This window comes from Phaeoacremonium minimum (genome assembly GCF_000392275.1).
Source record: "Phaeoacremonium minimum UCRPA7 unplaced genomic scaffold PA7_03_scaffold_348, whole genome shotgun sequence".
Classification (NCBI taxonomy): domain Eukaryota; kingdom Fungi; phylum Ascomycota; class Sordariomycetes; order Togniniales; family Togniniaceae; genus Phaeoacremonium; species Phaeoacremonium minimum.
The window spans coordinates 344,231-356,597 of NW_006921252.1; the positions used below are offsets into that span (position 1 = coordinate 344,231).

The 12,367-nt window shown below is 53.2% G+C and overlaps 2 protein-coding genes across 2 annotated transcripts; both read right to left on the minus strand.

Moving 5' to 3' along the window:
- Positions 1 to 2,033: 2,033 nt before the first annotated feature.
- UCRPA7_4494 (putative serine threonine-protein kinase mak protein) lies at positions 2,034 to 4,409 on the minus strand (the record flags this gene model as incomplete). Its single annotated transcript, XM_007916992.1, has 2 exons — positions 2,034 to 4,235; positions 4,293 to 4,409. The coding sequence occupies 2 exons, from the start codon at positions 4,407 to 4,409 to the stop codon at positions 2,034 to 2,036; spliced, it is 2,319 nt and encodes a 772-aa protein (XP_007915183.1).
- A 5,419-nt stretch (positions 4,410 to 9,828) lies between these two features.
- On the minus strand, positions 9,829 to 11,971 carry UCRPA7_4495 (hypothetical protein; the record flags this gene model as incomplete). The annotated part of the gene is made up of 2 exons (XM_007917036.1): positions 9,829 to 11,742; positions 11,969 to 11,971. 2 exons carry the CDS (start codon positions 11,969 to 11,971, stop codon positions 9,829 to 9,831), a joined length of 1,917 nt encoding a protein of 638 aa, XP_007915227.1.
- Positions 11,972 to 12,367: the final 396 nt, after the last annotated feature.

Here is a 12,367-nt window from a genome sequence, read left to right on the forward strand (position 1 = left end):
CCGAAGTGAAGTGAAGTGAAGTGTCTCCGGGGGTATATGGCTTAGTCTTTGCTTTCTCAACCCTCGAATGTCAGGGGGAGGGCAGGCGGGCTGTTGCGTGCGATGTTTCCCTCGGCGGCGGGGTCACTAGACCCGTTCGCAACTCAACTCAACACAACTCAACTCAACTCAACTCAGAGAACGCGGGGCTGAGTGAGTGAGGCCTTTCTCTCTCCCTTGTTGTCGTCGCGAAGCCAAAGCGCGTTGGCTAATGCAGGTGCAGGCTTCTTATGATGGATGCCTTAGACGTGACGTCGCAGCATTACGTCGTCGGCAATGAGTACGAGGGGAATCTGGAATCTGGAATCTGTCTGTGGAATCGGGTGTGAATCCTTCCCAAGGATAAGGGTACAGAATATGGCTGCCTGTCACAGTGTCAGGTCAGCGCAGCGCAGCGCATCCAGCCCCGAGCCGGTAGTGGCAGGTCCGGCTCTTTGGACTTTGCAGCCCAAGCCCAGCACCGGCCGGATGGGTTAAGGTACTTTCAACTAAGTGGTAACTAAGACAGAGCTGCTGCAGCTACCGTTGCCCGCTACTCTCGCTGCACCTCAAATTGAACCTCAACTTGGCGGGGATGGCACGTGATAGATAGATCAATCCTGAGATGGGTTTCTCTCGATCCAAGGCAACACTGAGGAACATAGACGAGGTTGACAGCTCTTCCTTCCCATCTCTCTGAACTTCCTTTGATTGTCCAAGGCTCTGAAATGCACCTGTTACACTCGGCCGATAACCTTAGAGCACTCTGCCTCGTGCGGCGCGGCTAGATAGCTCAGCCACCACAGCCCGAACGACACAGCCGCCCAACGATTTTTTTGAACAGGAAATTCCACACCACATAAGTCGGCCCGCTTTTACGAGCTTCGGCTCTGAGATTTCTTCCTTTGGCGATTCTAGAAGATCCTCGGTGGATTGGACTGCATGACGCGGGCTCGGTGCCTCATGCCGACAGACTTGTAACTCTCGATGTAGGCGGAACAGTTTCACTTTCCGTGGTGGACGTGGGGCTCGGTTGTAAGCCTCCATGTCGAGTGTTCCATACTCGATCCGAAGTGCTCGTATACGTTCAGAGGTCAAAGAACATGTGCATATATCACGATAAAAGGCAATTGACAAGCGGTGGATCAGCGGTATATAAGCGTCTGGGCTACGCCACGTCTTTATTCATCCCCCGCCAACTTCTCTCTCTATCATCCGCGATTAGTTGTGGACTACGCGCCCAAGTAGATACAAGAGTCCAATTCTCTCTCTCCCATTCATCCCGATCCATGGTCAACCAGGGCGCCCCCGTTCAAAGATAAAGGAGATGATTCGACCCGGTCCCGAAGAGATGTGTGTTGGTCCAAGCCCGCTGGCCATACAGAGACTCGACTTTGCAAATATGTATTGGTATGTAAACCAGCTCCGTGACCGTAGAATGACAACCCATGACGTAGATCAAATCCTGATACAAGCCAGCCCAGTTCTCCCGCCTTGACAAGTGCCCGCTGAGGGCATTTTGCGGACGGGATAGATGGGTAGATCGACATAGTGAAAGCTGAATATTGAATTGGTGTGACCATGAACTTCTCCTCACCAAAGTCTAACAAATGAAAATGAAAAAATCTGTTCGGTCCGCGCTGCCAAAGGCTATATCTGCCCCTTCGAAGGTCGGCCGTTCAATCTATAATGGGGTATTGTTTTGACATTTGACAAACGCAACAAACAAAGGGATGAGTCCACCCTCGAGGGTGGCCCAATAAATTGGATGATTGAAACCAAAGATAAGTCTGATGGTGAAAATTTGAAATGCAGCCGACTGTGTCAAAATGATGGGCCGTTTGAAGGGTTGCCCACCGTAGCAGGTTCCGGCTGGAAAATGAGCGACGCAAAAATTCGATGAGGCGTATGCCATCCTCAACACCCAACTCCGTAATAATGAATGAATGACCTTGTAGAGACAATAACTTTTGTTACTAAACGCTCCAGAAAAAATGCCACCGAGTAATAATATCCTAGAATCGATTGCTGGCTGCCCAGATGCTGGCAGACGCCGACGCCGCCCACTCGCTCTCCTCATATGGGGGCGTGGGCCATTTGTACTCTGCAGTCTTCTTGTTCAAGTCCAGCGGCTTTGGGGTGACAGCTTCGTGGCCGTCCCCGAACAAAACAACATTGCCGCTGGCTGATGGTGAGGGTGTCGGATATGGGTTTGAGATGCCGATGTTGCTGGCAGACTGTCGCAATCCAGGCTTGCTATCCTTTTCGAGGCGTTTCATAGCACGGTGTGTCGAGTTAAGAACCTCATCCAAAAGCTCGTCTTCCTCATCGGGAGCATCATACTGGTACACGCCGTGAGTGGCCTGAGCTCTGCGAGTTCGGCTGGAAATGGGACCACCACCTCGAGCAGCACCGATGAGATTATCCACGGACCGCGGTTGGTGATGAGGGAGAGAGTGATGGCGTTTGAGATTGCTGTGGCTAGTGACCTGATGTGCAGGAGGGACCGGAGCCTGTGAATTGTCGATATTCTGGTGGACATTCCTCAAAGCATTATCCAGAGACTCATAAGTATCCTTTGCGACAGGCGGTGGCGCCTGCTGGTCAATAACCATAGATGACCTGTTGCTGGGGAACGGACCGCATCCCGCCTGTGCTTCGACATCGTCATAGCTGGGCGAGACTGGTGTCTGGTGACGACCAGAAAACCTCCTCGCTCTTTTCCGCAGATGAGAGAAGAAACTCTCCTTGTGAGCGCTTGGCGGTGACGCTAATCCTGTGTTACCATTGAGGGCCCTCTCAGCTTGCTGCCTGTGAATCTCGGCGTAGTGGTTAGTGCTTGAAGCAACCGACAGCTGACGACCAATCTTCTTGGACGCCTTCTCCTCGACAGCAGCGACTCTGTGTGAACCATTGGCGTATGAGTCATTGTATGAAGGAGCTCTGTTGCTTGCTTGAGCGGTCACCGCGTCAGATAAAGGTGAGATGGGGCGAATCGTCGGCAAGATAGGCATAGGAGCCACATTGGATGGGCCGTTTGTCCATGTTGTGCGTTTGCCGGCAGCCGGGCGTACCTTGGGAGGCGCAACTTCAGACGCAACATGAATCGGCGATGGCCGAGCAGCAACAGGCTTCTCAGCCACAGGTTGAATCGGCGCGCTTTCAGTAGACTCTGAGCGGCCGATGAGAGACTTCCTGAACCAGGATGGCTTTGATGCGGTAGGTGTTGTCGAGGCAGAGTCCTTTGAGCTGCGACCAAGATCAGATTGCTTGCGGCCCAAAATTCTTGAAGCCGAAGACTTCGGTCGCAGCGGGTCAACAGCGTCAGTGAAATACTCGTGTGCTAGAGCTTGAGTTGAAGTTGGTCGGTTCTTGGGATCCCACATCAGACACCAAGTTACGAAATGGCTCAGTGATGCAGGCCATTGCGGAGCCTGGAGAATTGTGTCCATCGCATGGGGCGCCATCTTGGGGAATGAAAAACCTAGCTTTCCAGCAAGCCTAGTGCCTTCTCTCCAGTCTCCACCACCAACGCGAACACCGGTCTTGTTGTACCAATTGCCCGGGCTGCCCATGATCTCACAGACTCGCCAGACTTGGTCAACTTCGTTGCCACCAGGGAATAACGGTTTTAGTGTGGCAACCTCGACAGCCATAGCACCAACGGCCCAAATATCCACTGGTGCGGAGTACTCTCCAGCTCGCAGCAGGACTTCCGGTGCTCGATACCACCTTGTCGAGACGTAAGTTGTGTATGGCAGCTTGGAATGCGTTTCTCTAGCTAGACCAAAATCTGCTATTTTGACGGTATAGCTTGGGGGTGTGGAAGGAGGAGTGACCAACGCTGAGTAACGTCTGAATGAATTGGTTGTGTCTTGATGAGATGATGTAGATACCAGAATATTTTCTGGCTTGATATCGCGGTGGAAAAAGCTGTGGGCGTGAATGTGCTCCAGGCCTTGCATAATCTGGAATAAGATGCTCTTAACGCTTCCATTGTCTAAGACCTTGTGGTCTCGCGCCTTCATCAGTTGGTAGAGATTCCCTTCCATATACTCCATGCAGATGTGCAGCTTTTTGCTGAAAGGATCCAAGAAGATGTCCAAGGCAGGAACAAGATGTTGGTGAGCAGGTAGAGTCCTCAGAAAGACCACCTCGCGAAGTTCGAGACATGGTGTGAATGAGTCGAAGGTCTTCTTCATGGTCTTGATGGCAATCTGGAAGGCCACAGGTGTCAAACCTTGCACTACTCAAATAAGGTGAAACAAACTTACCACTGTGCCTCTTCGAGCAACGCTGGCACCGGCACTGCGTACTCTTGCTAGGACGACACTGCCGAAGCTTCCATCGCCGATCTCCTTCAAAACCTCGAATCTATCCTCCAGGGCCATTCCAGTCGTCGCCTGCGGGGTCGACAAACCCCGATGGGTCAAGTCATGGGCGACAGTCATCGTGGTGAGGCGTATATTCCACTCAGGATCCAGATCCAAAAGTGAGTAGTTGTTCCTTCGAGATGACCAGGTGGTACTATCGTAACGGGTGAGCACCAATTCAATACCAGAGCATTACCACGCTATGGTAACTGAGTTGGGCCACGGAGAAGCTCTTCTACAAGAGCCTGAGGTCGTCACGGGTCATCCAAGTCGGCCAGCGGATTGGTAGAAGTGTCGTCGGTACACACAAGGTGTGTTATGTTGCTGCCGAGCTGTGAACGATAGTATCGGGTGGCTCTGAGGGAAGGACCTATATCTGGGATGGACGCAAGGGAGGGAAACCAGGACCAGGACGAGAAAAGAGCGAATGGACTCGGAGGTAAAGGAGAGAATAGTCGTAGGGACGATTAAAAGGGTTTGAGCGTTCAGGGACGGACCAGAATATTGGGTGCGGGTCCTGTTCGATCTTCCGGGGGTATGACACGGGACCTTCGCGTGATATGCTCCCGGCTAGCGTGAGATGCAATTATTGGAACAAATGAATGGATCCCAAGTGATTAGTTGACCTGGGTCATTTCAGGAGAGTAACGATGCGGAGGGGTTGAAGAGAGTGTGTTGCGCCGTGAAGAGCGCCGAGAGAGAGTGTGTGTGTGAGAGGGAAGGAAGGGGACCTTTTAGGAGCGCGCGGACGATGGTTCCTGATTGCTGGGAGATGGCTTGTCGATATGCTTTACACCTTGGACTTGACTTGTCGCAGTGGCGCAAGGGGTAACGGGGAGCGGGAAACACAGGCCAAGGTGTTTAGGGAGGAGAGGAACCAGACAGCCCAGCTAATGTTCCATATGGAAATGGGATATGGGCACCTGTTCCAGCTCCTATTGTTGATTTGCCGTTGGGGGGAGGGGAGGGATGGATTGATGCTGATGGCCGCTCAAGGGGAGCGAGAGAGAGAGAGGCCGGGACCTTAGCATGAATGAAAGAAGCTGGGGGTCCAGGGTCGATAGGGGGTACCAAATCTCGCTAGTGATTCGGGCGACAACGTCGCCTTGAAGGGCAATTTGCGCCTTCGACCGGGGTTTGAGCCTGAGAGCTTAGAGGGAAAAAAAGGTGACCCGCTCAAGCTCGAGCCCACTGCGTAATAATAAGATTATCGAATGCTTCCACGGGCGATGGAAGCCGATTGTTGGCTGGCGATGGGGCCCAACACTTGGACGTCGAGTATTGTACTGTACTGTAGAGTAGAGTAGAGGAGGCCCTCGTCGATTCGAGTGTTGCGACTTGGGAGAGGGTCCGCAAGGGCCGGTGTCCGGTCAGGAATGACAGAGAGACGGGAGGACAGGCCAGGCCTAGGAATTTGGGGAGGGCAGCCTTTCAGTGAGTGCTGGTTGCTGGGCCGGCCTCGACCTATACCAACACTACAACGACGACGTCTAAAATGCGTGTGTCTTGTCGGCGAGGTGATGAGGTGATTGGACACGACTGCCCAGGCCCTTTATGAGGTTGGCATTATTTATTCTCTATTCTTATTTGAAGCATGGAGTTGAGGGAGGAGGAGGAGAAGAAGAAGAAGAAGTGGGAGACAACGAGGACGGGCGGAACAACGGCGAGTGGACGTCAGAGGGAGTATTGTTGCCCTGCGATGGGGGGGGGGATGGGGGCACCATCCTGTTGTTTTGCTGGCAGCGCAGCAGGCCAACGCTGGTTCGGGACTGCACTGTACCTGTACCAGGCATTTCAGTGGCCAGGTCCCAGCGAGGGAGAGACTCCGTGAAGCCTTATTCGACGGTGCTGACAGTTCAGTCCCATAAGCCTGTTAGGCGGGCACTAGGAAGTCTTCCGCGACACCACGTATCACCAGCATCTCAACCAATAGGACCATATCCTCGGAGTAGCGGTCTAACACGACGCCAGGGATGACAAGTACCTACGGACCTCAAATGTAGGAGGTGAGGTACCTCCCTTGATACCTACTGCGTAGTGACCTACTTGGGGTACCTGCCGCCTTTACTTTTCTCGCCTCAGGTCTCCAGGTCCTGCTTACGGACCCGGGACAACCTTAGCTCTCTCTGATTAGTGCAGGTCGTGTCATGCCTCTGCCTCAGCAGCGTGCACCGCTGGTCCGCTGGTACGGGCACAGCCTAACAAACACGCGACTTCTCACAGGCGCATACTATGCAGTAAGGCTCTGGACTGCACTGCAGTGGAGTCGGGCGATGCGATTTCTATTGCCTTGAACGTTGTAGGGAGGCTCGGTAGGTTTCTCGAAAGGGACGAACCGGAGCGGCATGGAGGCTGTACTTTGCTGCGATGCGAGCGATATTTTGAGAACTGCGCATGCCTCCTCCGTTTGCTAGAAGCACTGATCCAGCGACTGATCCAGCACATCCGTCCATCAGATGGAGCACCATTCTCCTCTCTTTTCTTTTTTTCTTCGAGCCTGAAGTGGAGCCACAGTCCGTGAATCCCTTTTTGGGGAGCAGAGCTTCTGCTAAAATGGTTAAGGGCGAAGTGACCTGGGTGCTGCTCAGGCACAGAGGGATAAAATGGCTACGCATAAAAGTCACTAGCCAAGGGTAGCTCCGTGCCCTTGTGAGGGTATTGTAGGGTACCTTACCGCGTATGAGTCGGATACTCCAGCACCAACATGGATGGGTCAGGAACAATATCTGGGATTCTGGGGGCCTTACTGCTTAGGTAAGGTATGCTTTCTGCGCATCACATCGACCCCACCAGTAAAAGGGGCAGGAAAGATGTGTGCCAGTGATGGAGGGCAACATGACGGCGACACCTGTGACCTGAGCGAGCCATCCTGGGGGCGTGTGCGAGCCTGCACACTGCACAGTGCACACAACCTTCTGCGCGAGCTTCGTGCAAAAACAGGAAATCGTAGACACCGTAGACACCGTAGACACCGGTACCTCTTCTCAGTCAGCTACAGCCTACAGACTGCAGTACCGGTAGGACCGGACAATCATCCTCCATCGCGGTCACGTCAAGTCGCCCCGGGAATCGTGGCTCGGCCCCTCCCAAGCCTGCAAATGGCCTTTCAGCGCATGCTGCCACGGTGCCACCTCAGACTTGCATGCAACGATGTGCAGGTACATTTCCCTGTTTGGTGCCTGGATATCGGGCTAGCTGATTCGCCTGCACAAAAATGGAAGACTGGACGACGCCCGCCAGGGGCATCTTGGGGCATGCTGCAGCCCCCCTTCGAGAAAAGCTGGGTGTCACGTCTGCGCGAGAGCGGCGGGTGAGGTCTCGAATCTCAGCCCTCACATCAAGCTACTTTGACACCCATCGTGCTGGGTGTGGTAGAAGAAGTAACTTTGGGCGCCACCTGTTATAATGATACCTTCCGGATTCAAGCCATACTGCGCAGGTTGGATGCCCGCCCCTGGGATGCCTGCCGCTAGCCGGTCGGATTCTTGGACGGCAGTTTCCTGTCAGAGGAAGTATCCGTGACCATTGGAGCATCGATGTCTGATTTAGCCTCTGCAAATGGCTGACTAGGTACCTCAAGTCGCACCAAAATCACGTGCGGCTCTAAGTCCAGAAGGAGATCACTGATTCCAGCGCTGGGATGGATTGGTAGACGGTACCAGACAGCCATGAGCCTAAAAGTACCTACCGCCTCGTCCCGTAGCGGAGCAGAAGCATGGCTTTCGCAGCTCCACCGAACGTGTTTGGGCCGCGTCTCTGCCAATTCCCTTTGACACAGGCGCGAGCTTGAAACCGACCGCAGGGAGAATGAGTGAAGTAAAAGACTACTTGCGCAAAAGCAACGAAATGCGGAAGAACTGACGTCCCGCACAAATCGCTTTACTTGAAACGGTGCATCGCAAGCCATTCTCGCTCGCCAGACTTATCGACTGTTCATGTCACTGATAAGAGCCGATCGGCACGACTTTCTACATCAGCGAGGAACAGAGCCATCCGCATGACATCTCTGTTCTGCCGTTTGTTGACTGCGGCAATGATGGAGATCATCGCTTGCCGTTCTCTTTCCATCAGACACCGAGATAGGTATATTCGGCTTTCGAGATACCTATGCTTGAATCGCTATTCCGTGGCCGAAAGGTCTTGAGACGAGCCCAGTTTAACTCGGAATACTCCATGCCATGCAAGTGCATATCTCCGCAACTTCAAGCAAGCAGGCTCATAAACGCCATCGTGTTATAGTGTTTGGACCTCAGAGGGCATTGGCTGGCTTTTTCCGTAGACTACATCTGTAGGCATCTCGACAGCGCCATCATTAGCATGATGAGGGTCGAGTCATGCCTATCCTGACTCGGCCAAAGCGACTCGTTGCAAAACGAGACCGTAAACACGATGAGGATTTGCCCGTCGGCAAATCAACGGCTGGTCTTGCCTTGTTTTGAAGCCTTCGCCGGCCAGCCAAACAGATTCCCCCGCCCGCGCGGACCAAAATCACGACCTTTATGCACCCAAGCTCAAGACTATTGGACGCCCAAGATGTGACTGTCACTGCGACCCAGCATCGAAGGCATTGACCCTCGGTACGATGTGACATGCGCAAATGCCAGCCAGCCAGCCCCACGGACCCCTCTGGTTTGAAGTGTTTCCAACCCCTTTACCTGTGCATCAGATATCTTCTGTGACAATGCTCGACCTGGGTATCCTATCATGGTTATCCTTATCAATATCAATCAGTGTGGGCCAACAGGGCGCCCATGGCTTAGGTTCGAGAAGGAGCCCCATACCTTCCATGACATCGCCGGATCGCTTATTGCCATAAATTCACAGCATTCCATCTAAAAACTGCATATATGGGGCTGAGCGGCGACGACCATCGTTCCTATAGTGACCTCGATATTAGGCCACGCGTTGCATAAGTCCTCTGTCATGCCAGCAGCGAAGAAGATGGTTAGACTTTCGACTCTTTGGATGACTTGCACCGAAAGAATGCAGTAAGACATTGTTAAAGTCCTTCTTTCCCTGGCATATTCACGCAGCATGGCTGCAAAGCCGGTGCGATGTGTCCACAACATTACCACGTATCAAAGATGATGGTGAGAGGTCAGTATCAGTAGTTAGGAAATACTTATTACCTCCCGGTAGTAAGCAGCTAGTACCAGCTATTGCCTCCCTACCTCCAGTCGATTGATATCTTGACAAGGAAGACCGTAAGAGGTTACTCCTACGAGGAAGGAGGTAGGGGTGGTCCTCACTGATTCTCATGAAGGTGGCAATGTTGCTATGAAGTGAATGACCTTCACAAACCAAACAGTACTCGTTAATTATTGACTTAATCCTCCCAACGACCGTGGGTTCTATATCATTATACACAAATCCACATGTGACAGCTACTTTGTCTGACAACCGGATGAAAGGGAGGATGTATGACCTCTCAGGCTCTCTAGTAAACTCGAGGTCCGAAATGAGGTCGCCACAATCGCTCATGAGTTACCTTGGGAACATCGTAGTCATCGGGGTCGTCCATCACAGGTTCCACTGTCTCTTCTCCAGGCCCCTCATCGTCTTCCTCCGGGGGACCAAAGTGATACACAATCTCATCCGAGGCCGAACCTCCAACGGTCACATCCTTGTGTGCACTGCAATCCGGGTCGACCAGCACCTCTTGGATCACACCGCCGTATTGAGCCTTTCCAATCTCTCTCAGGCTCTCGCGCATGGCCACGGCCATGCCCACACTAGCTTTCTTGACGCAGCCAATGCAGTATAGCAGACGGCGCGAGAGACGACGCGAGTCCATGTCTTCGACCAATTCCATCTCACGGTCGAACGGGCATGTCTCGCCCGGGGCGGTGTAGATGATGCCCCAATTGCCGTGACCCCGAAGCGCAGTGATTGTCTTCATCTTAGCATAGACAAGCGCAGGCATCTGGGTGCAGGCTCTGGCAAAGGCCGTCACGAGAGGCTCGAGCATCTCCCAGTCTGGCTCGGCGCGAAACTGCCTCTTCGTTCCGCGACCGGTCACCTCCTGCTCTTGGTTCTCGTCAAAGGTATGGCCGCTCATATCGAACCACCGAAGCCGGTTGCCTGTGGGGTTTGGATGACCGAAAAGGCGCTCGTTCTGCTCAGCGGTCATGGCTATCATCCCCGAAAAGTCATGGGGATGGTAGCCAGGAGGGACCTCTCTCCAAGTCAGCCATGGCGACTTTGTATGGTAATCCTTTGGAGTATTCTCGGCACGATGTCTGCCACGACCATTGAAGTAATAGTTGCCCCGAGGGGTCAGACAGTCGAAGTAGATGCTCAAACGCCTCAAGTTCTGCCAAAATGGCGTCGGATCAACTTGTCCCATCGGCCAGAGCAGGGATGGGTCGGCCAAACCAGTGTAGCTGAATTCAGCCACCTGGTCGGTGAAATGCCGGAGGCCACCACAGACCGGATCCCATTCCCAAGGGCTAACGAGATCGGGGCCAATCCATGCTTGATCCTTCGGAGAATCGTGCTTCAATTCGATTGCGACTTTTGCGTGACGGCTCATGGTATCGTCGAATAGGTCTTGAGCGAGATGAATCCGGTTCCATCGACGCAACGCGATGTAGTGGCGCTCGTCATCTGGAAGAACAAGATCTATCATCTTGAGATTCTCAAAAGCTCCGACCAACCTGATCATGGTGCCTGGGCCGACGTTCCGATGCCCAGTATGCACTGTTAAGCGACTGATGCATGGAGGCGGTGCGATGACCTTTGGATCGATGATAGGGATGTCTAGATACGAGAATCGGTACCGTCTTGTGTTGAAAACACTCCTCCAGTGAGTGACCTGCGTGGTCCCGTTGTTCCAGGTCACCGTATAGCTATCTGATGGCGAGCAGATGTCGTTGATAGTGAAAGACATCTTCGGGCAGACCTGCTCGTCGCCCTCCGTCAACTGATTCAAACACTTGAACAGCCTTTCAAGTGCCGACGCGAAGATCTGGCTGTTCAGCTTGCGGTCCAGTGCAAACTCGAACACCAGCCTCCTTGCTGGAACATACTCGGAGAGTAGTATGTCCAGCCTGAGGGCCTTCAGGTAGCCGACCCGCTCCCGCGTCATCACGTCAATGAAGACGACGGGACGGCCGCGCTGCCCGTTTCGCTGCATCTCCTCGAGGAGACCAGCACGGTCTGTCTCATCGATAGCATCGCTACGGATGCTCAGCTCCCGGAATGTCTGCGGCTCGACCGCAAGTTGGAACCTGCGGCAAGTCGCCGCGAGACAAACCCTGACCGGGCCGCGCCGGACAAGGCCCGCGATCCGATCAAGGATCTCCGGTGGGAGATCCAAGATGGATCGCGTTTCCGACGCGTTGATCTCAGCCTGTACACGGTTCGTCAGTCACATCATCACGTCGGTGAGGGCAATATGAGGATCAAAACAGACGGGTGTGCTTGAGTTCTAGCTATCCATCGCCAGCTAGTCCACCCCGATGGGCGCCGTTAGGCGACCCCTCAGGGGCGGTAGCTGGCCGATAGAAGGCTGGAGATAAAAGTTGGAGGATGAAGGAGAAAGAAGGTTAAAGGAGAAAGAAAATCTTTTTACTTACCATCTGCTTTAAGTAGTGAATACTGTGGGTAGTGTCCACGGTTCGGGGAGGGTGTAGTGATGCTTCTAGAAGACCTCTCTCACGGCCCGTACAAGAACCAGGGGGGCCAGCAGTGACACCTGTAGAGTATGTGCAACTGGAATCTGCACGGGAACACTTGTAGAGTACCTAAGACTGAACAAACCAAAGTCTGATGGCAGTTCAGTGACAAGGAAGTCTTGATGAAGAGAAGCAGTTGAACAACGGCTTTGTTTGATCGTGCTTTGTGGGTACAAGTGGTTGATAAATAGAGCGTACGATCTCCTGAGACTGTAGCTCCGGTCTTGAATAAGTAGAGAACACAGGAAAGTGTCGAGAGCGCGTAGATGCCAGCTTTAGGAACAACAACGCTGTGTCTCG